A 25,163-nucleotide genomic window follows, 5' to 3' on the forward strand; every position below is an offset into this window, starting at 1 on the left:
ACAGGGCCCAATGTGGCGGACACAGGTGTGTCCTTGTCCAGTCGCACTCCCTCCCATCCAGAGTAATCCTTCGGGGCAGCTCCTTTCCTGTCCGGGCAGGAAGTGGGAAGGAGGGCAGGGCACTGTACGAGCAGGGGTGATGATGATGTCAGAGCAGGAAAAGAAAGACGGGACTGTTGTCGGGGGAAGTACATCGAATGAGTAAGAGAGCTAAAAGCACCGTACAGTGCATGTTGGGGGAGACTGGAGAGTGGCCCAATCCCAAATATGTGACCTCTACTACCAACCCTGTGAGAGGTCCTTCTTATAATGGGAATTTAGTTCTAGACTAGTTTATAATCAGGATTTTAGACAACCACATGACAGCCGGATCCCAAACTGGCAGATATGACACACAAGTGAATGTACAACGTCTTTGTTACTCAGGACGACGCACCGCATCAACAGACCGGTGTACGTTATGCCCCTCGGCCGCTTGGGTCCGCTCCGTTCTAGTGGTCTCGTTCATTCACAAGGATTCACGTTTTGGAAAGAAAATGTCATGATCCAAAAAGTAAGGCCCTAGTTGCAAAAAGTGTATTTTATTTCCCTTTTTCCCCCTTTTAAAAAGGATAATAAAAATAAAAAAAAGTATGATTATTCTCATGATTGTGGTTCACAATCACTTTGGACACAGACAGGAATAATTTACAGTAGAATAAAATCCAGTCCAACACCAGCGACTAGGGCCTTAAAAATATGAGTGTATAGTTGAATCTACACATCTCACAAAATCCTGCATGGTAGTCGGGCTGGTATACATGTCACATTGTGAGATGATAAAAACTACTCAGAATTCAAGACTGTAATAATAACCATCTTCTAAGCAGCGAGGGAAGTCTGATCTTTACATTTCCTGCACACAAAAAACCAAACAGAAACCACAGAGACTAGATGAATGATTGAAGATGCATTCCACTCATTATTGTGTTGCCTCTCAAGTTAACATCTGCAAATGTGCTACATTACGACATTGTAAAAGACACTGAAAGGACCACTAAGTGCTATAATCTGATGGTGACCTCGGATTCACGACACTTAGTAGATACACTCTCCTAATTCACTAATGATCTGTCCGACAATGGCTGGAGCCAGAAAGACGTATCGATCAGAAACACCCAACGGCATCTTAGTCTGGCCTCGGAACGAGATAAGGCCTTAGCAGTGACCCTGAGCCGCAAAGCCGATCCTCGCTGGGAAGGCGCATTATCATTGATCAGGGCGAAGCGTCAAAATCTGCATCGTGGTCAGTTTGATGGAAAATCACCTCAAAAGTCGGACACAGAGATGATGTCATCTGGTGAACACCGGATTATTCCGTTCAGGTGTCATGGAGTGCACTCCACGTCTACAGGAGCCAGAGAGCCTCGTGGTCACATGATAAGCGAGTCTTCCTCACGAGGCCAAACAAACAACCTTTTACCTCACGGGGAAAGGTTGTTGTTAAAACCGACCTTCCACCATCATCTCAGGCTCCTCCTGCCCCTCCTCCCCGCTGGCACACGGCGATGCCTGGCTGCGATTACAAGGAGCTGATCTCCTCTCCCCGAGGCACTCTGCACGGGAGAGAAACCACACATGGTGGGAATTACGGAATAATGCTGCGTCAGGAATGTTCCCACGGTGGCCAGTGGGATATGATGGAGGTCCCACTGGCTGGCTGGCTGCCAGCCGGGGGGTGTTTATGGGTAATGTAACACACACATGCAGAGATACATGCTCAAATGCATCCCGCGTTAGTCTACACTTGGACACGTTCCCGCTTTTGTGTGCGCCGAAACCCGTCGGACCTCATCATCGGCGCAGCTGACGAGGTCAAAGACGGAAATCTCACTCGTCACGGCAGTTCATTCCAATAATCTCCTGAGGGGGGGATGACCAGCAGCGACTGAACCCAAATATGCCAGTGATCATGCCCCGAGGGCCTCAAAGGGCGATCGCGGTGCCAAAAGCCAGAGTCCGATCTGGAAGCCCGTGTGGCACGTGGGCCGAAACAATCAGGAATCACTCGAGAGTGAAGATCAGCGAAGCGGAGAGAGAGATCAGCACGCCACTCAGCCACTAACTTTACCCGGAGACCCATTCAATGGAGGCTCGGGCTCACTCCAAGAGCTGCCAGGGTATTTAGTGAATGAAATTTGGGAAAAGGCAGACACACACACACTTTGTGAGATTAGGCCTGCAGGTTTGAGTGACTGTCAAAGGACTCTCTTGTGAAAATGTGTCAATCGGCTTTGGCTGCGTTGTAGGTCACTGGCTGAAACTCCAGATTTTTAAAAAAAAGGAGCAGTCTGCCAAAACCATGCTGTACAGTAAATGTGGAGCACTAGCTTTGTGAAAAGAAAGTGTGACTTCCAGGATTTGGCAGCGGGACCCGAAGGATGACCTCAGTGTTTCCAAGCGGTCTCGTTTCACATGACATCAGCTGCACTGAAGAACATTTCATTGGTTCCGATGAGCCTTCGCTCGTCTTCATCTCCTCCATCTTTTCCGTTACATCTCGCGCCGTCTTTCTCGCGGGTCTCTTTTTGGCACCCAGTCGTGGATTCCCCCGGTGACACGCGGCGACCCTCCTGGCTCCTCGCCTCGGGAGGTCGTGACAGGAGGCGGGCCGCTTTTCCAGCCGCCCGCCTCGTTTCCCCGTCCCAGAGGTTTCACCACGAGCCGAAATACCGCCCGGGTGGTGTAGCTACTTCTAACACACATGAGCCGAGGTAGCTTTCATGATTATGGGAGGGAGTGCAGTTAAAGTCGGAGGGGAGGGGGGAGTGAAAGTAGGCTAGAGTGCATATTTAATGGAGAAAAACAAGCCATTTCAGCCCAGGTTTCTTGGTGTACCGCTAGTTCGTGGCTTGAACTAAACACAGAAACACTTTAAACAGTTGGAACATTTAAATAATACAGGAACGAGCCCGTCTTCGTCTTCAGTGCAGTCCCCGTATGTATTGCAGCTGAACTGCTACAGTTCAAGAGGATGAACAGTTAAATCCAGAGCACACTCGGGTCTGGAATCTATTCTTTATGCACGGCGAGATATTTGTTTGTTTCAGGCAAACAAAACCCCTTCCCTCCACCCCCACACACACACAATGTGATGCTAACCTCAGGACACCATAATCACCCTCACGGGATCCTTGACTTTCTCTGATGGTTTTTACAACCGCCGCGATTGTTCGTGTTTTATAAGCGGTGTATAACCCCGAGTCCTCCGTGGATTTGAGTGGAATGTCGCCCCGCGGGTCAATGATTAGAAAGCAACTGTACCAACAGAAACACTCGGGGGCCAAGCGGCAGGCATGTCACAGCGAGGTGGGGAGAAACCGTGCAGTTCACTTTGCTCACATCTGTGTTTGTATGATGGACTGGAAGCGTTTCCAGAGACGGCCAAATAAGCAAACAAACGGCAGCGGCCCGGTGAACAGACACGCGCAACCGCTGCTCTGGTTTCATGAGAACAAGCTGCAGGGGGGGGAGGAGACACAGGAACTGGCCATGCACAATGTTTATCCCGTGCCACAAAGAACTGTCCATTTGATAGAACTCAATTAGGGATGCAAAATAGAGCATGTGAACGAAAGCAATGCGGAGAGCGAGTGGGAAATAGATTCCACGTTCTCATTTCCTAAATACTACGTCTTACACCAGACGGACCATACATCACCCGGTCAACAGAGCATGTTTTTTAATCCAGCAGTCAGACAGCGCGTGTATTTCTCCTCCGAGTCAGCACTTTGTGTGCTCTTGCTCTCTTCCCAAGCACTCCTGCTTGCCTTCAGCACGTTGTGTTCTCCCCATGTCAAAGACCCATTCATCCAGGGCCCGGCTCAGGCGGGACGCCACATCCATCAATGCGTCCCGGGACTGCGCCGGCGGAGCTTTGACTGGTCTTGACGGCGGATTTAATGTGCAGGTGGGGCGCGGTAGAGGAAACACGACACCGTAAGTCACCGCCTCGCTCTGCGTTCGAGTCGCCGATACCCGCCGCGGCTGCTGGCACTCCAGCTGGGAATTCCCACTGGGATGAGATTACCTGCTCCAGCCTGGGATGCTCCGATCAGGTTCAGTGTGATTGCGCAACTGTGTGCAACTTAACTTCACAGACGATTGAGCCAAATCATTTTTAAAAAACACAGCAAAGGGCCTCAGGGCTGACGGTTACAGGTGTTCATCTGATAAGAGTAACAATAAATTAGTCACGTGCGCTTCTACGTTAACAAAGACCGACACCCTGCGACAGTTAATGGAGCAGACCATCTGGAATACAGAAGAGGGGTGGAGAACCAGCCACCTGCCATTGTCAAAGTCACACTGATTAATAGCTGCCTAAGCTGCTTAAACACACTGTACAGTGAGCGGGGTAGCACACAAAAGGGACAATTAACGACTGAACAATAATCTGTCGTAGCAGATCAGAAACAGAAAAGGAAAATAGGTCACGGAGCCGAGATGAAAACGGACAGTTATGTAGTTTGATAGCTGCGTCACGACCCGATAAATGACATCGGAGAGGAAATAAATATCTGCTTGAGAAGAAGACCTGCTTTTGGCGTCTGTCCCTCTGACTCAAAAAGAAAGTGCTTATTTTCAAACCCACAGTTCTGTACAGATGTAGACAGGAAGAATCCATTCAAACAGAATCAGACGGATCAGTTTCCCCAATTAAAGTCGCCTCAGCCGACCAGAACGCAAGGCAAACAACACACGTTGTGATGCGAGGTGTTTTTATCCACTTGAAAGCTCACACTGGCTCTTTCTCCATCTTCAGATTATAACCCACAGGTAGACGCAACAAGTGCAGGCCCGTTCACCTGACGGCCGTGCAGAAACCCCCGGAACACACCGGGAACCGTGAATGAAGAGTGTGCAGCAATGTCAGAGGGACTTGTCCTTTTAAGAGTGTAAATCCCACCAGGACTGACCCGTACTAAAAATGTAAGATTTAACAAACTAACATGGCATCCAATCGTGGAACAATTTCCGCCGCTTGCATTTTCTAGCCGTCTTTATTCGCCGCCGTGCATGCGCTCGAGTGCACCTGCTCGGCCCGAGACCAAGGCCTCGCATTGCCCAGAGAAGAGAGCGCCCTCCTTCTGCCTTCCACACAACAAGCGAGGACAGGTGCGCGTTTTATTTCAGGCTGCAACACCTTATCCTCACTATTGACGTCGTCGGGGAAAAAAAAGGCCCAAAATCAATCGTGTCAAAAGGAAAAAAGGCTGCGTGTGGATTCAAAACAATTATGTTCCTGCCTTAGAGGGGCGATGATAGGGAAAGGCCAACAGGAAGAGCAGGTCTCTGTCGGGAACAGAGGAGACTTTGCAGGCCACAGACGGGCGGGTTAGCCATTTCACTTTGTTTCCAAATGGCAGGGGCAGCTGCCACCAAAGGTCAGCAAAATGTTACCAGAACAAGGCCCTATAGAGGCCAGGGACCACGTGATAAGGGTGTGTGTGTGGGGGGGGGGGGGGGGGGGGGCACACCCAGGTGGAACGACGCTCACACTTTCTCTCTCTCTCTCTTATACGTCGTAACGTGCGGCATCTCCTTTGACAACAAGGAGCTGGGCGCTGACGCAGCTGGTGGAAGTTTATTCCCAACTCCGCGAACCCAAGCCGAGATACTTCAGGGGAAAATATCAGATTACACCCCCCCCCCCCCCACCCCTGTACATCAGAATGTGTGTGTTGAGAGCTGCGTTTGAAGTGCCATCCTCCCCCTTGCCCTCCTTTACCCACCTACACCCCCGGCTGAAACCCAAACTGGGTAAACGTACACCGACCTCCATCGTCGCCCTCTAACCACAGTCTCTGGAGCTTTTGTGCAGAACAGTCTTCTGCCCAGGGACATGGGCGGGTGGGCGGAGGTCAGACACTTCTCTAACACACACACACACAGTCTCGTGGGATCATTCGTCAAGCCCAACATTTATTTGACAACTGTTTTTCTTCTCCAATCAACTTCATCCCACGGAAATCAAGCGTGCACAAAGAAGAAGGATGAAAGGCAGCAGAGAGATGGAGGGAGGAAAGCAGAAAGCCCCCCTCACCCCCCTTCCCATTGGATGAATGAGAAAACCATGTTTCGGGTTATGTATTTTAAGCTCTTCCAAAAATAATACGTACATATATCCCTGTCTCTCCCCTCGGTTCTCTTTCCAAAAGCCTCCAGACAGAAAACTGACAGAAGAATTCCTGACATGCACTTTAAAACAGGGACATGACACGCTCTCGTCGTCCAACCTGTGTTTTTCCTCTGTGGCTGGAAATGTAATCCGTGACTGAGCTGTACGCCATACTGCCTGGCTATTAAATCTCCTGAGTGAATGTCTTGTAGGAGCCGACCACATGACGTCCACCGTTACGGATGTGTTTTTGCACCGACGGCATCGGAAGAAACGAAAATTCTTGTTCTCACTAAAACGGGAGTTTGCCAAAGTTGACAACACAACCAGTTGATGGTAAACGTTATTCATTCACAATTAGACACAATAACAAAACCCCAAAGGACAACCCTGGGTTATCAAGATGTACCAGATGTGCTCTTCTGTGTCCATGACTGGATATGAAGTGACCTCTGACTTAACCAAACTCGTGCTATATTTCTCTCTCGCAATCAAAATGCAACAACCTCAAAAAGGTATCTGCCTGAGGGGGAGGCGACGAGAAAGCCAGTCGTTATTTTCATCCCATTACCCCAAACATACGGTAAGTGAACGGGCGGCATTGTCCCCGCACTGTCTCCACGCACAGAATAATGAGCTTCTAGTCTGGTGCTTTGTGGACGCAAATCAAGCGTGCCTTAAGGACACAGACAGCCTATTATAATGCCTCTGTGGCGGAATTAAAGGCTGGGCCGAGTGGTTTCTTTTTGTGTTTGTTTGGTGAACAGAAGAGATAGTTTAAAAAATAAATATATAAATAATATATATATATACAAATTTATATATATTTTAAATATATATATATACAAATATATATATAATATATATTTTAATATAATAATTAAAAAATAATAATAATTAAAATTATATATATATATATATATAAACTGCCCTTGCTTTGCATTGGTGGTGTAAATAACACTCACTCAATGTTTACTGAATGGAAACCCAGGGCCCATATGGTAGCCAGCCAGGCTGTGGCACGGTGTGCAGCCCCCTCTCCACAAATGACCTTTGAACCCCGCTGTCAATGAGGGGGTCATTATCTCTCCAATGTTAATGTCTGCAAGTCTGTGAACGACTTGAGGGAGAGGGAAACACAGCTTGGTTTTTAATGGAAGCCTCTGTGCATGTATGTGAGTGAAGCAGCCGCAAAAGTAAGGACAACACACCGGGTGCTGGCATTAAATATGATTAATAGCCGCCGGTCACACACCGGCTCCACGGTGTCCAGTCTGCAGCCCAACAAAGGGAAATAAAACAGTGTCCACGAGCTGCAGCGGAGGAGGAAGCGGATGATGAGCCCAGGAAGGGGGAAAAGGGCTGGACACACCGACACCTATTAGCAATCATCTCACATGTTCCTGGTCGACATTAAAATGCGTTAAAAAGTAATGCAACAGCAGCATTAGCGCGACAGAAGAAACCCCCATAGGCCATTAGCAGCAGCTGGCAGCCTCTCCTCCCGTTAAAGGGTGGAGACCGCACATCTCCCCGGCCACACACACACACACACACACACGGGAGCTGGTTAAGGAGAAATATGTGGAGAATAGCTCGTCGTAACGAACACAACCACAACACACAACAATGGGCTCGCGTTCACGCGCCTCTCCCCGTGAAGAGCTGCGGCTCTTTTCCCAGTCGGCCCAAACGCTGCACGCCCTTTCTCCCCCCAAGAAAGGTCTCGTTCAATGGCCGCACAGGGGGGGCGGTGGCACACATTTTAGACACCCCGCAGCACAACAAACACACACACACGTCTTCTAAATAGTGCTCTTCTATAAGAAGAGAGGTAAACATGCAGTCTCTTATCCCCCCCGAGGACACAATTTAGGATGATAAACTGTCATTTATAATTGTCATTAAGGATCTGTAGTCAAGGGAAATGGTGTCATATTGTACACAGGGTCGCTACAATATTATTAAAACATGCAGGAATAGAAAAGGCAAAATTCACTTACAGTCAAATGGGATTCACAAAGAGGATCCTCTCTTCTCCTGTGTTCTCCAACGAGAGAGCGAATAGCACTGCCCTCAAGGAGGGGTGGAGGGGAAAGAAGAAGAAAGCCTCCCTTTATGTTTAATTATCTTAAAAGATGAGTCTCGCTCAAAAAGAAACGGCCCGTTATCCTCATGTTTTCACACGTTGCCTCGTCTACAGACACTATCCCGTTCCCTTTCCCATTCTTCTCTCCCGGAGCTGCCGAGGAGACACGCTGAGCGTCTCCGTCGTTTCCTGTCCAGCCCAGAAGCCGACGCTGCCTTCAGGGACGGTGGGAAATATCAGACGCTACAGTTGAACCGAGGGATTACCGAAGGAAACCGCAGATACGGGAGAGAAAAAAAGACACATTGCGGTGTTACCCGAGTTGAGCAAAAGAAAAACACATGTTAGTGTAGTTTTCTGACGATTAATTGGTTTAGAAAAATTATGGATATGTATAAATGTATATACCAACCAAAGGAGTCCTGGAGGAACACTGAAGGCATCCTCAGTTTCTAGTAGCTAGAAGAAGAAGAAGAAGAAGAAGAAGAAGGATGATGATGATGATGATGATGATGATGTTAATAATAAGAACTATATCCGGCATTAATAATTATGGAAAATAGTATATATATTTACTATTATTATTACAATAATAATAAAGCCACCACTGCCCCCCCCCCCCCCCCCAGACTAAAGGGAATTCCAGATTAGGAGATTATTGCATGTTATCCATATGGACACAAGGCATTACTAATTCGTTAATCCCTCATCATCCATTTTCAGAGTCAGAATTACACACAACATTTTAGAACTGCAATAATCCTCACTTCACAATCCCATGAATCCGACACCATGGGTTGCCGCACAAAGTCAGTATTTTCCACCCTTTTGTGGTCTGTCGTCCCTGCTTTGGGCAGTTAAACCTGTAAATGCATTCAAACAATGTGAGATATTGTTCCAACTATTTACATTTGTTTCTGGAAAGCTATTTTCCTGGATTGTAGCAGCAGAAAACTTAATAACGGGTTGATCGAAATACAGCGCGTTGTCGCCACCTAGTGGACACATACAGCTACTGCACTTTCTACTCAACCCCCATTTTGTGGACAATCAAAAGAACTAAAACTTGTGGAATCACATTACCTTCTATTACAGCTGATATCGCACTATTTCTTTCACTATCATATGTTAACTGTGCCAGTGACTCATTTCTTGGTCGCCTCTTCTCTGTCAGGCTACTATCTGTCCTTTTGTGAATGGCACTTTGGCAGTCCCACAAATGTCAGTTCAAACCTGCACAATACCTGTTTTGTGCTTCTCCTTGTGTTCAGTAAACCTTGGAACATGATACACTGGGTCATTCCCCTTTCAGTCACTCACTCCACCTCAAACTGTGGCTGCAGCATTACACCACAGCGGAAAATACACACATCTACCCAACATATTCTCATACTCTGCCTTAAAACAAACCTATTTGCATTTATGCCAGTATTGATACTATGACCAATGTCTGTTTTCCATGCAAAGGCTTTCACATGTTTAAAATATGTAATAAAAAGCTGTTTGTGTGCTTTTGATCTCCCTCATTCTCTCTCAATAAAACAAACAACCAGTCCACTCGGTGGGAAAAGAACTGCCCGGCAATGACCTTTGGTCTAAATAAACACATTACCCTAGTTATACATGAATTAAACACTTAAGTCATCAAAGGTCACACACTCTGGGAGACAGCGGAAACGTGTGAAGAGGGTTCTGCCACAGGATGTGTGAGGCTCAGTCGCTGCAGCGCCGTGGGAGTGCTTCAATCAGAGGCACAGTGAGGATGTGAAGCATTACCGGGCTTGATCAAGATGAGAGCTTGCTGGATGTTACTGATGCTCCTGAGCTGCAGGTTATCTCATGCCGCCAAGTCCCAGGAGAGCTGCGCCTGCAAAGGTAAGGCGGAGACATACATTCTAGCTTTTGGTCCTTTACATACACCAATAATTATTAGTATTCAGATGGTTGTGGAATGCAATGCCGGTTCCTAAAATGAACCTTGAAGTCTCCTCATGGCTGAACTTGTGGGGTAAGACATCTTAATGTGAACCAGCAGCGACCGGAGTCATGAGAGGACTTTATAAAGAAGTTGTTGCTTCAACTTTAGGACCGTTTACACTCAAGAGCACATTCAATTCAACACTATTAAAGGAAGACACCATGATGTTTCCATTTCCTCAGTAATCACATATCTGACATCAACACTGTGTGTGTGTAGGGGTGCAAATTCCAAAAAATCAGAATTCAATCTCCCCCTGAATCATGATCACGCCTTTCTCTCCAGACCAGATCACGATAGTGTGCGTGCCTGCCGGAGGCGACGTGCTCGTGCCCTGCCCGAAGTTGGCCGGCGAAGACATGATATTCAACCTGTTCAAGGACGACGAAGTGATTCGCAACCACACGTGCATCGGTGACACGCAGGCCTCGGACTGCAAACCCCGGTACACCGGGGCTGGCGTGAAGCTGCTTGAAAACACAGACAATAACTCATTCAGCTTCACGCTCACCGGGGTGAAGGCCGGCAGCTACGGCATCTACGGCTGCGAGGGCACACGCATGTTCCCTCCTCCCTTCGTAACAAGCACTCTGTGGATGCTGCTGCTTGTGGAAGGTACGTGTTCAAGAGGGCACGTCTTCATTCGTGTGTGCCCGGTGCACTGACTGCTTGCTGACTCTTTTCTTCCAGGACACCAATGCAACTTCCACCAAGACGACAGGACGCCCGGACATCAATACAATGACTTTCTCTGGATTTGGATTCTGGGGCTGGCACTTCTTGGCACCTACAGCCTCACCATCACCATCATCATCTTGGTAAGATATTCCTCAACGAGCACAAAAGACACGAACACCAGAGGAGAAAGCCATTCTGTGACTCTTTGGATACAATATTCAACAATTGTTTTGGGAAATATTTCTGTCTTTTAACCAAAAAGAAGCATCGTGAACTATATTATACTATATATAGTCCGCCAAGCCTTAAAAACAGTCCTTCAACCTTCCTGCAGGTCAAGTGGAGGACGTCGGATAGCCAGAGAGACTACGTGAACACCAGACCCAAAACACACAAGGACCGCCGGAAGAAAAGAGGGCTTTAGATTCAGATTCCACGTCACTTCTGATCTCCATTTGCACAGCTATTAGTTTAAATGCAAACACACAGGGCGGGTGAGGGGGTTTTAACCACATTCAAAGGGTTTCTTGTAAATCAAGAGTGACCATAATTTCAAAATGTAAAAAAAAAAAAAGCCGTTACAGGTCTGTAAAGAAAAAGAAAAAAGCATACACACATTTCCTTGGGCGATCTAATTTCTGAGAAGGCAGAAATATTTTCGTGAAAGTTTTGGTGAGTTTGATGAGAACCAGACGTACAACAAGGAGAGGCAAACACTTGAAACAACACCAACCTGCACCGTTTCCTGCCATCCTCCCTCTACGTTTAAAATAAATAAAAGTTCTTCTCTAATCCTTCGTTGTTCGTTCTGCAGATGTGGCTTCTTCAAAGGGTAAAGCGTTACCACGCTCACCTTGCAGTTTATGCACACACGCTGCTTTTATTGCTTTCATTCAGCAGCAACGTCTTACTCATCAACCTCCGCAACCACCAGCAGGATCAACACATGGTTTCTCTTAGTTTATAGAGACATTTTGGGCCAGATGGCAAAAAAACAAAAACAATAAAAGATAAAGTTTCCATCCCCACAGTCACTGCTACGCTGAAGAATGACACTCTTTTACAAGCTGCAAATTTATCCAGATGAAGTTTATTTAAATACTTCAATTCCTTCTTAACTGTTTACAAGGCTTTGAATAACACCACTAAATATGTGTGTTCATGATTGCACGGGCTCAGACCTCTGAACAAGATGTGGCTCTCGCCGTCCGTCCTCAAGATCCCCGTTGCTCCCGATGGGTTCCGCGTCTGAGCTGAGGTATTCTGGAAAAATCCGTCCCCGGAGGAAGTCCGTCCTCTTTTCCTCGGACTGCAGCTCCTGCTCGGTTATCTGGAGAACAGGAAGTGAATCTTACTCAACACTGCTCACTTTTCATTTAGTCGTCATCATTTTTGTTGATATTAGAAGCGTTATACTTAATGTCAGCGAGCTATCGTCGAGGAGGAACACAATATTTAGAAACATACATTTCGAGGAAATTAAACACTTGTATCTGAAGGCAGACAACAAATTCATAGATATATGAAGAAATAGTATTCTCACCAGGACAGGCTCATATCCCAGGATTTTCAGATGGCGAATCTTGACAGCCAGAGTGCCGCGGGGATGGGACGTGCCGAAGCAAAGACCAGAGAGTGGTGTGGAAATTACTGCAATTCTAGGACATCAAGACAAGGAGTTTCTCAGCTTAATAAAAAGGTCAACATTTGAATTTAGGTAAAGGCAAGACAGTGTTAAATTCCAGAGCATTAAATTAATGCCAGATCATTATGAGATTACTATAGTTTGGGATTTGTTATTGTTTTTTTCTGACAGTTTTTTAAAATTCTATGTTTTTTGTCGTTGATAGAAGTGCACAACAGTCGGTCAAAATGCATTTCTACTACGATGTAGGACACTCCCTGCGTAGAGCTGGAAAAAAGTACATCATAAAAATAATTTTAAAAGCACCAAGAAGACATAAGAACCATCATTATCAGCACATTCGATCGCATAACAACACAAAAAGTGAGTGTGGGGACGTCATCGACTGCACGCTGGCCTCTTACCTTTGACCGCTCTCCGCTGGAGGACGCTCTTCTCCTGCACAACGGCTGGCTTCAGTCACAGAGGTTTGGCTTGGCGGAGGTCTGGTTATCACACCATCTGAGAGTCGCCGCACAGACACAGGGGCTTGCTCGCATCGCACTTCACTTGATGAATCAACATGACTTAAATGTATTCAAGCATTTCATAGAGAAGCTATGAAAAGCGCTCGTCACAAACAGACGGATCAACTCAACGTCTTTCCTCCGATAATCGGGCTTTACCGATGAGGTAGAAGTTCTCCACCACCACCATCTCCTGCAGCGTTGTGTCCGCCCGGTCCGCCAACACACTCTGCAGGCCCTGCGAGAGCCACGGGTTGACGGGTAGACTGCTGGGGAAGGGGTCTCCCAGGAGAGACGGGGGCACCGCCACGGGCTCAGGGAGCGGAGGACGCTCAAGAGCGAGGCACAAGTTCACCGTCTGAAACATCCTCTCCTGGTTCGGGAGAAACCTGGGTGCTGAGGAGAAATAGAAGAAGTTCAGATGGATGAGTCATCGGAGACAGACTAAGACTATCCAGACTGTCCGATGTGAGCGAGTTCATTGTCTTACCTGTCAAGTTTAACTTCTCCAGTGTACTGGTCTGCAGAAGTTGCTCCAGTGGTGCAGAGGGGAAGTGGCCCAGGAGAGAAAAATAATATACAGCCTTTAACAACTCAAACCCGGACATCTTAGGCAGATAGGAGTCCAGAGCCTGACTCAGACTCTCCAGGAACCTGGAGCAGCAAGATGAAACCCAACAAAGACATCAATCCTGGAAATCACTAGCCACGTGCGTTAATAATACCGTTTAATAATATTACACGGGTCAAATCAGACATGCGAGTGACCTACTCCCGTCTTTGCTGCTGCAGGTCATAGTTCAGAGAGGAGTACACCTTGAGGACACAGAGGAGGTCTTTCAGGGTCAGAGCGGCAGGATCGGCGATCACCTTCTTCACAAACGCCTCCATTAAGGGGGCGGGACAGAAGGCGAGGCCCTCAAACACGGACAGGAAGAGGACCACCTAAACAACGAGGAGGAAATACTCAGGGTGCGATTGCATGGCGTGAAAGAACAGTGAAATGCAAATGACGACTTATGAGATACTTTTGTTTATAACATAGATGGTAAAGGAGAGACGGTATTTTAAAAACACAGACTTCTTGATAGCATTGAGAATAGTAAACATTTCGCAAAAGGAGGAAGTAAACAGTCCGTTGCAGCACCTGTTTTTGGGTCCATACGTCTAATATAGAGGCGACGTATTCTGAAACGTCCGTGAGCAGATCTAAGTCTCTGTATTGCAGCTCCCGACAGGAATGCAGGACTTTAAACAATCTGTTGAAGGGGATTCCATTGAGGTTTTCTACCAGAGAGGACAGAGCAGGTTAGGAACACCATAAAACAGTCTTTTTACGAGGATAATATTACTTGACGAAGTTAACTAGCTCAACTCGTGGAAACAGGGTTTCTACCTCTAATCGTCTTGCTGCAGATATCCAGCAGTGGTTTGGAGTAGAAGCCCATCGCGGCCATAGTGGAGATCATGTACTGGGTGTTGGGAAGGCTGAAATTGTCGGTCATTGATAGAGCCTTTCTCTGGAGTAGGCCGGAGACAGAGTGAGTGTCAACAGAGAATGGATTCGGAGGTCAGGCCCGAGAGCTGATATGAGAGAATGCTGAGCAGCATGCACTAAAATGTTGATAATAATAAACTAAAAACAAGATATGAATATCAAAATAGGTCAAAAGCAAGATTCATAAATCAACCTCAATTTTCCGCTTGAGGTCCAGTGGGACATCTTTCCCCAACAGACGCATCATGGTCTGGAGAGAAATTACATTCTTTATCCCGGGAAGACGGTCCTCAACTACTAACCTAGGAAAAAGCCACAAAAATTTAAATGTAAACTGATCCAAAAAAAAAAAGTGGTAAAACTCTAAACAATCATACAATAAGAAAAAGAAAAGTGATCTCATGATGCAAGGATGTCTCTGAGGCTGGAAGGTTGTATTTTTGGACCGTTGTATTATTCCTGACCTCATGCCCTCCTTCAGTGCACCGACATTGGTGCCGCCCTCCATTTGTTCCAGACAGGAGGCCAGGATGGAGAGGCCCTTCTCATCGAAGTCATTCAGTTTCTCCTGTTCGTGGACAAAGAAATGTAGTTGCGTGAACACAAACCCAAAATATCCCCAACATTACAACATGCTCGCTGCTCGACAATCTCTCGCTGCCTACCTGACAGGATCGGAGGAAAGTCTGGACCACACGGCTACCTTGGGGAACGCCCAGTTTGACCATGGCCAGGAGAGAATAGGCCAGGTCGTCGGTGCGCATGTGCTCCACTGTCTTCATGGCTTTTTGCAGGAACTGGTCGAATGCAGGATGCTCAAACATCAGCTGCAGCTCAAGGCGCCGCTGCTCATCAGACAACTTCTTGGTGATGGACCACATGTGAGTCAGGCAGTTGCTGACCTCTCGCACGCTCGGCGAGTATTGCAAGGTGAGGTCGAGCACGTCGGATGGGGAGCCACAAGGCTGCAGGCGATCCGAGAAAGGTGACCTCTTCTGGGTCTGCCCCGAGCCCACCTCATCGAAAAGGGTCTCAGTGGACAGCGCAGAGTCTCCCACTGGAGAAGAGAGACGCTTCTTCTCCTCCACGGCCTCGCTGTGAACCCGACCCCGCGAATAAAACCTCACCGAACCGACAGGACTTATATCCAGCAGGCATGTCTGGCTTCCCACTGAGCCTCGAATGTGTGCCAACTGCTGATTGGGGAAAGATGGGGATTTGATAGCTTTTGCCGACAAGAAGAAGCGCAGGCCCCATCTCACGACCTCCTCTGACACCCGGACAGACATTGGCGAGCCAATTGAATAGATGTTTGTTTACTTTAAATGGCAACGCTAACTCAATAGAGGTTAGGGAAAGATTATCTGACTGTCGGTATTTTACACTTATATTTTGGGAAGTTAATTGTGTAAAATAGTTAGCACAAATTATGTATTACAAGGTAGGACTGAGCGGCCTACAAGGTCAACAGACCGTTCTCAAGACACTGTTTCGCAGCTAGCGAACTGACGATCCTCAGCTTACCGCTATAACCGGGGAAAACCGGTGCCAAGAATCAAATGGCGCTTGCTAGTCCATTTAACAGTTGATATTAAAAGCTGTTCAGCAAAGAGACGGAGAGCTGCATTACACTAAAAACATGCACAATCAAACCCATGTCAGCTAGCATTCTCATGTGTTGCTGCGTTGAGCTGTGTGCACCGCCATATTTAGTCCCCCTGTCAACATGGGACGCTGAAAAGAGTACCCGTCAGAATAAAATAAATAATGTTTATTTGGACTATAATATCACAATAAAAATATGTATTACGGCTAAAACAACCTTTACATGTTTTTAAACAATAGGTGTCATTGTAATCACAAAACGTCCTGATGTTTCGATTGTTTATTTGCAGTTGTTCCTACACGGACTCAGATGAGAGCAGCATCCACGGTTTCCTAGCAACCAACGTTGCTAGAATGGCAAAATTTGTGCTCGCTGGTAAAGTCTGATTATTACTAATTATCTGCTATCATGTCACTGTGTCAAAGAATATCACATTTCTGATTTCAATTGTAACCTGTACAGGCCGATCAGACTGTCCACATTACGCCAGAGTGGAACTATTAGCAGACTGTCTGCAAAGCTCTCTTCCAGACTTCCGGATCACGAAGATCTCCATTCTCCCACATGAGTGGCAGGTCGTTTCTCTTTGTCTAAAACTCTGTTCAGTCTCTTTAGTTCACAAATCATTCGTGTATTTTCGTGTTTCTTATGTGTGACCTCAATGTGACCTTTCACTGGTCTCTGACAGGAATGGCTGGATTCCACCTGCAATAGAAATGGCTGGATACACGAGGGGTCCCCTATGGTTTGGAGGGAACTAGTGGACCAAGGGGGGACAGGGATGCTCTTAGGGGGCTTTAGTGACTTCCTAGAACATTGCAAGGTAGACATATGTAATTTGTTATCTTACTTAAAATCACTTCTAAACTTCCTGCCAAAGTCTGTAATCATTGGTTGTGCAGGACTACTACAGCGTCACATCAGACATGCCGGCGGATTTCATGCTGAATGTTGCAGCAGAGAATCTGGAAACCATGATGAATCTGGTTGTCGAGGAGCAGCATCGTGTCAGCCTCATTAAACCCCTGCACATATGGATCAGTAGGTGGGTTGGTCTGGAAAAACAAAAACCCAAAAAATAGTCTAGATAAATAATCTATTTTCCTGTACCATCCCAGTGCTCTCAACCCGACCAGCAGCTTGCTGATCCCCAATCTGCTCTCTGCCGAGGTGTTCCCCCATGTTTCCGCAATCAGCCTCCACCTCCTCGACCTGGAGGGGAACGAGGAGGGATTGCGGTGGCTGAAGATGGAGACGGAGGACCTGGCACACCGTCAGCTCCATCAAGTACTGACATCTTTTCAGGATTTTTTTCCCCTTCCCATATCTGAAGGAAAACAAAGCCATCTAACGTTATACATTCTCAGGTGACTATTCACACAGATCTGGAACAGGCATTCCAAGAAGCAGACGTCATCCTGCTGCTGGATGAGTGGTGGGCTGATGACAGTGATGAGGAGATGAGGAGGAAGAGGAAGCTCAAGGCAATCTCAGACAGGTACAGAGAGTACGGACAACTGATAGACACAAGGGCCAACAAGGAGGTGAAGGTCATTGTGTCCGGTAACTCATTTGTCAACCTGAGATGCTCCCTGCTTCTGGACAACGCTTGCTCCATTGGCAGCCACCAATTTGTCACCATGGCAACTCAGCTGGATAACGAAGCCAAGGCCATCCTTGCAAAGGAGCTGCGAGTGAGGACTTCCGGTAGTAAACTCTCTCTCCGTACTACAATTCCCGTATATTCCCGTTGCCTTTTCACGACAGATTAACGATCTTCCCCTCTTCTTCTATTTCAGAAATTACAAATGTCATCGTGTGGGGAAACATCAGTGGGAGTTTCTACATTGACCTGCAGTGTGCAATGGTTTTCAACTATGATGGGCCAATCAAAGGACCAGCTTTCTTTTCCCAAAAAGTGCAACATATTCTCCATGACAGGTTTGTCACAACAGGAAGCTTTAGTGCGCTTTAAACAGTAGATTAATAGCGTATCTGATTTTACTGCCTATATGTGATATGTTTACTCGACCCACCTGACATTTTCCAGGTTAAACAAACACACAATGTCCAAAATCAAGGAACAAAACTTCCTTCCCTCTTCCAGGAAGTGGTTGGAGACAGACTTCCAAGACTTGGTTCGTTGTCAGCGCGCAGCTGTGTCTTCGAAGTCCCTCCGAGCTGCTGCCATGACGACCGCAAATGGGATCCTCGCTGTCTTGAAGGCTTGGGATGGTACCTGCAGTCCGGATGAGCTCTTCTCTATGGGTGTACTTTGCCCAGGTGAAGACACAACACAACCTCAGACATCGCTTCGGGCTGATGTAGCGCGTGATGAAACGTGATTGTCTTTGGCTGCTTGTAGGCGAGTACAATCTCCCAGATGGCGTCGTCCTCTCGCTCCCGGTAACCTTCACAGACGGTAAATGGTCCGCACTGCTCGACCTGACCGTTGGAGAGGAGTTGAGGGAGAGACTTCAACTTTATGCAAATGAACTAAAGCAGGTATGTCACATTACACATGCTGCAGTCTGTTGTAAACATATGGCGTTTAAGTGAATAAATAAAACGTTACAGCTACTAACTTGTGGTTGTCTTTCCCAGGAAAAGGCACTTGGATCAGAAAATGACACGATTGTGTTGAATAAAGAAGACAGTTGATTGGCTTTAAAAAGATCAGTTAGTTTCAGTTTGTTCTTTTATTCTCTTACTTTCACATGTTATGTTGCACTTTTATTATTTATACCAGTTTAACGACAATAAATCTCTTCCGCTTCGTGGATCTCGTCCATAGCAGTAATGTTTTTAGATGTAAAAGATCAAACTGAGTACTTTATGGAAAAAGGAGAAATTAGAAAATATTCCTTTTCTTCAAATTGTACAGTTCAGTAAGTGCATTATTTTTTATAGTTCAAGAAGCGATACTTTAAGCATAAAACACAGTACTACCATACACAAACTAGTCCGTTAATATCCCTCTTCATCTGATGTCATCACTTGCCTCCCATTTCCTTTTACAGTTGGGTCGTCTTCAAAATTAAGACATCAAAACTTGCCGTGCCCTCGTTGGTAATTACATTTTAAACAAACTGAATTTAATGGGCTCTTTTAACTTCAAACTCACAAATTGTGCAGTGCTTTGTCGGTTGACAAGGAGAGCTTGAACAGAGTGCTGTTTTTACATGCAGAATATACACGTTCCATTTTTAGCATTTCTACACTATACACAAGGAGGCGTGGACTGAAAAAAAAAAGGAGGCGAGGTTAGTACGAATACAGTGCACTCCGACAAGTCGGGAAATGGACACACGTTCTGCAAAGTTATATTCTATTTGTACAACCCACCCCTGAGATTTGGATGCCGAGTGGTTCAGAAAAGCAAAGTCTACCTTTTTTTATACCGTCGAGCGTAGTGCAAGCTTTCTTTTCGTCACGACAAAAGGTTTTCCGCGGATGTCTTTAAACTATCGTCTCTCGAGAAAACAGAAACTAAATCTGCTCCGGTAAAAGCAACACTCCTGTGAAAACTTACTTCAAATATCGATCATGGTAAATACATGCGGGGTGCATGGCATGCAGACTTGTCGCGGCACAAAGGAGGTTATTTGGTCAATATTAATAAACCAGTGATGACTAACATAGTTACAGACAGGCCAATCAAACAAGGTGTGTGTGTCTTTCATCAGAGTTGTAGATATGGGCCAACTACAGACTGGGCTGTGACATCAAAGTAATTCTGCATATATGAATATAAATGAGGCATCAATCTTCCCGATACTTGTGTGTATGGGTAAAGATCTACCACCCGTCAACATCCAACAACGTCGAAGATTACGTTTCCATTTCCAGGCAACAAGTGAAAGACCACCAACGACTGAATGTTTGTCAAAACCGTTACCGTGGAGACTTTGGAGGCGAGGATGAAGTGACGGATATCTATTGATTTAACTCTGGGAACACGCAACTACATCTTAAACCTGGACGTTCATAATTAAAACAATTATCATACAATCATTATGGGCGACTGAGGGGATTCATTTAGCTATTAAACTCCCCCCTCAATAGAACTATGAACTTTCATCGACTGATCGTTAAATTAAATAATTTATAGCATATATTAATAGTTATATAATCCAACATTTCAACTCTCTAGAACACCATCTAGACAAACACAAGGTGGAAGCTTTAAGCCGAGCCATGGTTGAGAATAAAGGCATCATCATCATTCTGACGCGAGACCGAACATTAGCCACATCTTCACGACGCAGTTTGGCCTGCGACCTCATCAAGCCGCTTTCAATGTTAGGTGACAAAGGAAAACCACGTATAAAATGCTTTGCAACCCCTGACGAAAACAATGCATCTCTAACTGTTAAACCCGATGAGGCAGGCCACAAAAGAACTCGACAAAGGCTGAACAGACACGAGGAAGGAGAGGCCACGAAAGCAGAACGCACCAAGTTATTTCAACCGTATGCCAAACTCTTTGATAATATATAGCAGGATGTATGGATATAATTTAAGTTTTACATAGAAATGAAAAAAACATGACCGTTGGGACCAGGAGGAGGCGACGGGGAAGCTATGACTGTGGTTGACGCTGAGGAGACGGAGGGGTCTCTGGAGCTCCTGAGGCTCCTCCCACTGCCTGTCTGTCAGAGATGAGGTCCAGCCCCTCATCGCACCGCTCCAGAAGCTCAAAGTCCTCTTCCTCGGTCGGAACCAGCGTGTTGTCGGGCATCTCCTCGCAGGTGCCGCTTCCTGCCGCCGTCGCCTCGTCCCGGTCCTCGTCGGCTCCCGGCGCGTTAGCGGCGGTGTCGGTGGGCGGGGCGGGGGTGTCCAGAGCGCCCGGCAGGGTTTCAGCGGGGAGCGACTCGGCCGGGGAGCGATCCTCGCTGGCGTCGCTGGCGCGCAGCAGGGCCGACAGAGTGTTCTGCACCACAGCGGAGATGGCCGTGCTCACGATCTGCTCGCTCAAGGCCTCCAAGGTTCCCTGGGTTGCCGCAGCTTCCTTCTCCTCGGCCACGCGCATCCCCGCTTCGACCGGCGCGCCGGGGGCTCGCAGCGCGCCCTCCTCATCCCCGGGTGGCCGTCCGCGTCCGTTGAAGTGCGTGTTCACAAAGTGGAGCGGAGACGCGAGGTGCTGGAAGAGGAGGCTGGCGGGGCTCAGCGGTTCCCCCTCTGATCGAGCAGCGGCCTGGGCGGCGTCCGCCCGGCCGGCGACTCGCAGGGGGAAGCGGAGCCGGCTGCGCTCGACGGACGGGAACTCCGCCACTGAGGGGAACTCGGGGAGATCCCGCAAATAGGACTCCTCCGGGTCGCTGTGTAAACTCGGGTCTGTGGTAGAGATGAGACGGGGGGGGGAAACTGAGATTTGGCATCTCAGCCAAAAATAATTTACACATCGAGAAGTTTTTGGTTGAACACTCCAGATGGAAATCACTAAATACATGCTGCTGCGTTTACTTGAGCAGAACATCCTGCATTTAGTGAACAGAGAAGTTGATATGAGCTTTCATTTACCTTCAGAGACGTCGATGAGTTGAGGAGTGGTGGCCCTGGACACCGAGAACCCTCCGCTCTCTAAGATGGACGCCTCTTCATCTGACAACTCGGAGTCTGTGATGGCCATCGCCAGAGTTGTGGTCTTCACATCCACCTGACCAACAAAACCACAGCGTTACATCACTGCAAAAACACAATTATATCATCATCCTCCTCATCTTTTTCACAACTGCAATTATTGACAAGCTAAACTTTAATACATACACGCAGACAAACAACCTGCTCCCTACACGACTTCTGCTTTCTATGTCTCGATGTGGCCCTGTGTTGTGTTGTCTTTTAAAAGGTGTGTCTTCATACCGTTGGGGCGAAACAGGACAGCTCCTCCTCACACTCACTCTCCGTTTCAGCTCTCGACTCGTCCCCCTCCTCTCCCTCCTTCTTCACCTCTGTTAAACACACACACACACACATTTTAAAATGTGAATGAATGACGAGAATCACTGATTCAAAGACAGAATGGCACTCAGTTTTACGCCACTCCATTAGAACCGTACAGCTGTAAGTTTACGCTTAACATGCTGAGATAAAAGCACAAAAGGTAACCAGAGGAACTTACAATGACACCAATAATTAACAATGTTCGCCATGTAACACAGGCTGTGACGATGAGGTTGGATATCAGCAAGAGACATGAAACGTGATCTGACTCAGAGCTTATTTTACACTTCCTCCTCGCATTGTTAAGCCTCATATTAACACCAACACGAGCATGCGTTTCCGTAGCTGCAGGATGTTACTTTTAATGCGATGCACACGAGTGAGGCCAGAATCTGTAGCCCCAAGGTGTCGCAGAAGCACTCACTTCTCTTGTCGTGCTTGCGGTGCTCGGTGTCTCCCTTCATGCTGTAGTCCAGTTTCATCAGGATCGGCTCAAAGCCCGTGTACATCCTCTGGATCAGTTCGTTGTACACCACCAGTGGCCACAACAGCACGCTTAGGACTAAACAGGTGCAGAAGAAAAAAAAGAAACGGTGACAACTTTAAACAAAATGTATTTTATACAAGAATGGAAGCAAGAAAATGCACAAGGAATCTTCTCTATGAAAGATGCCAGGGGGTACATTTGATGTGATAAATATCCAATTGCTACAACACATTAAAATACAAGCCAACCCTATTAGATAGACATTAACCGGCACCATTAAAAGACTTCCTGATTGAAAATTGTATTTTTCCATTCCTGCTATTATTACTTATTATCACATAACACCCTCTGTCTGTCAGGACAAGAACACATTCCCATGTAAACTCATGGCTTAGCACAGCCGTGTCTTCATGCCAATTAGGAAAGAGTTGACTCACCAATAATATAGGAGATCATGATCCCAGGTACATAATGCCCAACCACGACAAGTACAAAACAGCCACCGCACATCATCACACAGAACTGGGAGACAGAACAAGTAAGAAAAATTAGACGAGCATACCTTCCAAACTGCACATGGCATACTTTTACTGTGAAATAGCACTCGTTAAACAAAGCCAGGTCTGAAACATGTGGCACTATTCCACTAAGTTTATTTTATTGGGTGTCAGGGGGCAGAGTCAAGGGGCTGTACCTTGCCATGGTTTTGTTGCTTGTACTGCAGCGTCTCCTGCAAGCACAGGCGGCAGGTCAGGTAGCTTTCAGCCAGGTGGTGGCTGAGCTCAGAAATGCTGAGCAGATGCGGCTCGACACCCATTGTGTCACTGTATGCAAACAGGAAAAACACACACACAGGAAGAGAGAACACGAGTAAGAATATGTACATAACGTGCTTCAGGCTGTACTGGAATGCTTGCAGAGAAATAAAGTGAGAGTCCTCATGAATGTCATGGCGGTGGAGACGCACACAGATAAACGCCTATACAACAGAAGGAACTCTGGTAAGACTGGTGGCTTACAATTAGTTCTGATAATACGGTGCAACATGTGATGGATATCTCATGAACACAAAGACAGACTATCCACTGTTGGAATTGAACCGATGTTCTGATTTCGAATTTGTTCGGGAAATGAAAACACAGAGGTGTCTGTTCATCGTGTAAACACGCCATACCGTTGTTCAGGGAGAGTCTCTGCAAGTTGAACTGCATGAGGAGCAAAATACACAATTAGCAACAGCTGGGTATAGTGTTACAGTACGTTTCTTTGATGGGATGTTTTTACATAAGGTATTGACAGTAAAAAAATATGCGGGGGGGGATAATCAATCTGATTTTCAATAATTTTATGGTTCTTTCAGTCAAATTTCCCTCCTTGACAAAGCAAAAACACAGCAGGAAAAATACTTGACTTGGCTTCTCCATCCAGCAAAGGCACTGTGTTCCGCACATATAGATTTGAACTGGCTCAGCAACAGTGAGCAAGTGCTTTGGGTAAAGAGTGACAAAGCCTCAGGACCATATTAAAATGCCATTAAGGCCGAGGCTCACCGGTAATGATAGGCAACTTGGGCTTCCATCTCTCCAGGAGCATAAGTCCCAGAAGGGACACACTCAGCAGGAACAGAGGCCGCAGGGAGGTGGATGACAGGAGCCTGTGGAGATACACAAATCAACAGCCTGACAATCGGCTTATGTTCAACACATAAACAGAACACATTATAATAAAAAAAGGCACACAACTCAATTCCAAATTAACTTCTTATTAAATACACCTGCATAGCATCCGTTACCTGCAACTGAGGCCTGGGCCACTATGCGTGACATGAGTGTTGGTTTGGATTAAGAATCAAAGAAAATAGATGTTACAACTCTCAAAATGACTAGTTGCTACCAAAACATCTCTGGTTGTTAATCTTTCCTGGTACGAATCTGCTTGTGGAACATCAAGTTGGAACTGTGTCGCTACCTACGATAGCATCAAGCTAAAGACGAGAGATTAGCCAATTTATGCTGACGTTGTGCCCTCGCTGCCGTCCGCTAGCAGCCGATGGTGTTAGAGGACCTATATCGAGCTGTCTAAAAGGCGGAACACGTGATTAACCGTTCGAATTCGGTCGGTTACCAGAAAAGCGTGTTGAGTGTCAAGGCGACGGTGATGCTGTACAACGGCCTTTCCCAGACCAGCAGCCTCTGCGACCACAGCAGCAGGGACTCGTACTGCGATAGCCAACCCTGGACACGCTCCCGCAGGCGGACGAGCTCCGGGTCCTCGTCCCCGCACACCTGCTCCGAAGATCCCGCAGGGAACAGAGACTCCAGGCCAACCGAAGAGGAGGGAACCGAGGGGCGTCTTCTGGCCTCCTCTTCGCTCGCCATGTTTCCCCCACTTTGTTATGATGTTTTGGAGATCACGGGGTATATGGTAAAATCGCCATCAAGTTGGACACATTTACAAATATGTAGCATCCGGTTGTTCATTTCAAAATAAAACCAATCGCCTTCGGCGACAGGTTAACGAAGTGCCAACGCGGAGATGTATCTTCTCAATACAAGTTTTGATGAATGCAA

General features: G+C 46.8%; 5 protein-coding genes across 7 annotated transcripts in view; 2 read left to right on the top strand and 3 right to left on the bottom strand.

Annotated features, from left to right (window-relative positions):
- The window catches only part of raph1b (Ras association (RalGDS/AF-6) and pleckstrin homology domains 1b), a 35,798-nt gene extending 26,594 nt beyond the window's left edge, over positions 1-9,204 (bottom strand). The window contains exons 1-3 of the mRNA XM_056431766.1: positions 9,017-9,204; positions 8,662-8,708; positions 8,164-8,492 (exon numbers count right to left, since the gene is read on the bottom strand). The gene's annotated coding sequence lies outside the window, so the exon portion shown is untranslated. The remainder of the gene's footprint in view (positions 1-8,163; positions 8,493-8,661; positions 8,709-9,016) is intronic.
- A 736-nt stretch (positions 9,205-9,940) lies between these two features.
- Positions 9,941-11,702, top strand: si:dkey-1h24.6 (uncharacterized). The gene is made up of 4 exons (XM_056431023.1): positions 9,941-10,124; positions 10,513-10,842; positions 10,918-11,045; positions 11,240-11,702. Exons 1-4 carry the CDS (start codon positions 10,040-10,042, stop codon positions 11,327-11,329), a joined length of 633 nt encoding a protein of 210 aa, XP_056286998.1. The 5' UTR covers positions 9,941-10,039; the 3' UTR covers positions 11,330-11,702.
- A 273-nt stretch (positions 11,703-11,975) lies between these two features.
- fastkd2 (FAST kinase domains 2) lies at positions 11,976-16,240 on the bottom strand. The gene is made up of 11 exons (XM_056431011.1): positions 15,220-16,240; positions 15,019-15,122; positions 14,748-14,856; positions 14,453-14,576; positions 14,204-14,343; positions 13,829-14,001; positions 13,547-13,710; positions 13,216-13,452; positions 12,955-13,051; positions 12,449-12,563; positions 11,976-12,235 (listed from the first exon to the last, which is right to left on the bottom strand). The coding sequence occupies exons 1-11, from the start codon at positions 15,841-15,843 to the stop codon at positions 12,065-12,067; spliced, it is 2,058 nt and encodes a 685-aa protein (XP_056286986.1). The 5' UTR covers positions 15,844-16,240; the 3' UTR covers positions 11,976-12,064.
- Positions 16,241-16,513: 273 nt separating this feature from the next.
- Positions 16,514-18,940, top strand: mdh1b (malate dehydrogenase 1B, NAD (soluble)). Of its 2 annotated transcripts, XM_056431017.1 has the most exons (11): positions 16,514-16,535; positions 16,623-16,735; positions 16,849-16,983; positions 17,063-17,205; positions 17,279-17,447; positions 17,528-17,658; positions 17,785-17,867; positions 17,960-18,101; positions 18,268-18,443; positions 18,526-18,665; positions 18,765-18,940. In XM_056431017.1, exons 1-11 carry the CDS (start codon positions 16,514-16,516, stop codon positions 18,819-18,821), a joined length of 1,311 nt encoding a protein of 436 aa, XP_056286992.1. In that variant the 3' UTR covers positions 18,822-18,940. The 2 variants fall into 2 exon arrangements, with proteins under 2 accessions (XP_056286992.1, XP_056286991.1); XM_056431016.1 differs by having other exon boundaries at positions 17,528-17,867.
- On the bottom strand, positions 18,841-24,986 carry retreg2 (reticulophagy regulator family member 2). 2 transcript variants are annotated; one of them, XM_056431013.1, is made up of 9 exons: positions 24,718-24,986; positions 24,144-24,247; positions 23,768-23,798; positions 23,288-23,417; positions 23,031-23,115; positions 22,531-22,668; positions 22,026-22,114; positions 21,684-21,819; positions 18,841-21,497 (listed from the first exon to the last, which is right to left on the bottom strand). In XM_056431013.1, the coding sequence occupies exons 1-9, from the start codon at positions 24,969-24,971 to the stop codon at positions 20,743-20,745; spliced, it is 1,722 nt and encodes a 573-aa protein (XP_056286988.1). In that variant the 5' UTR covers positions 24,972-24,986; the 3' UTR covers positions 18,841-20,742. The 2 variants fall into 2 exon arrangements, with proteins under 2 accessions (XP_056286988.1, XP_056286987.1); XM_056431012.1 differs by having other exon boundaries at positions 18,841-21,527.
- Positions 24,987-25,163: the final 177 nt, after the last annotated feature.

This window comes from Pseudoliparis swirei, chromosome 14, assembly GCF_029220125.1.
Source record: "Pseudoliparis swirei isolate HS2019 ecotype Mariana Trench chromosome 14, NWPU_hadal_v1, whole genome shotgun sequence".
NCBI lineage: Eukaryota > Metazoa > Chordata > Actinopteri > Perciformes > Liparidae > Pseudoliparis > Pseudoliparis swirei.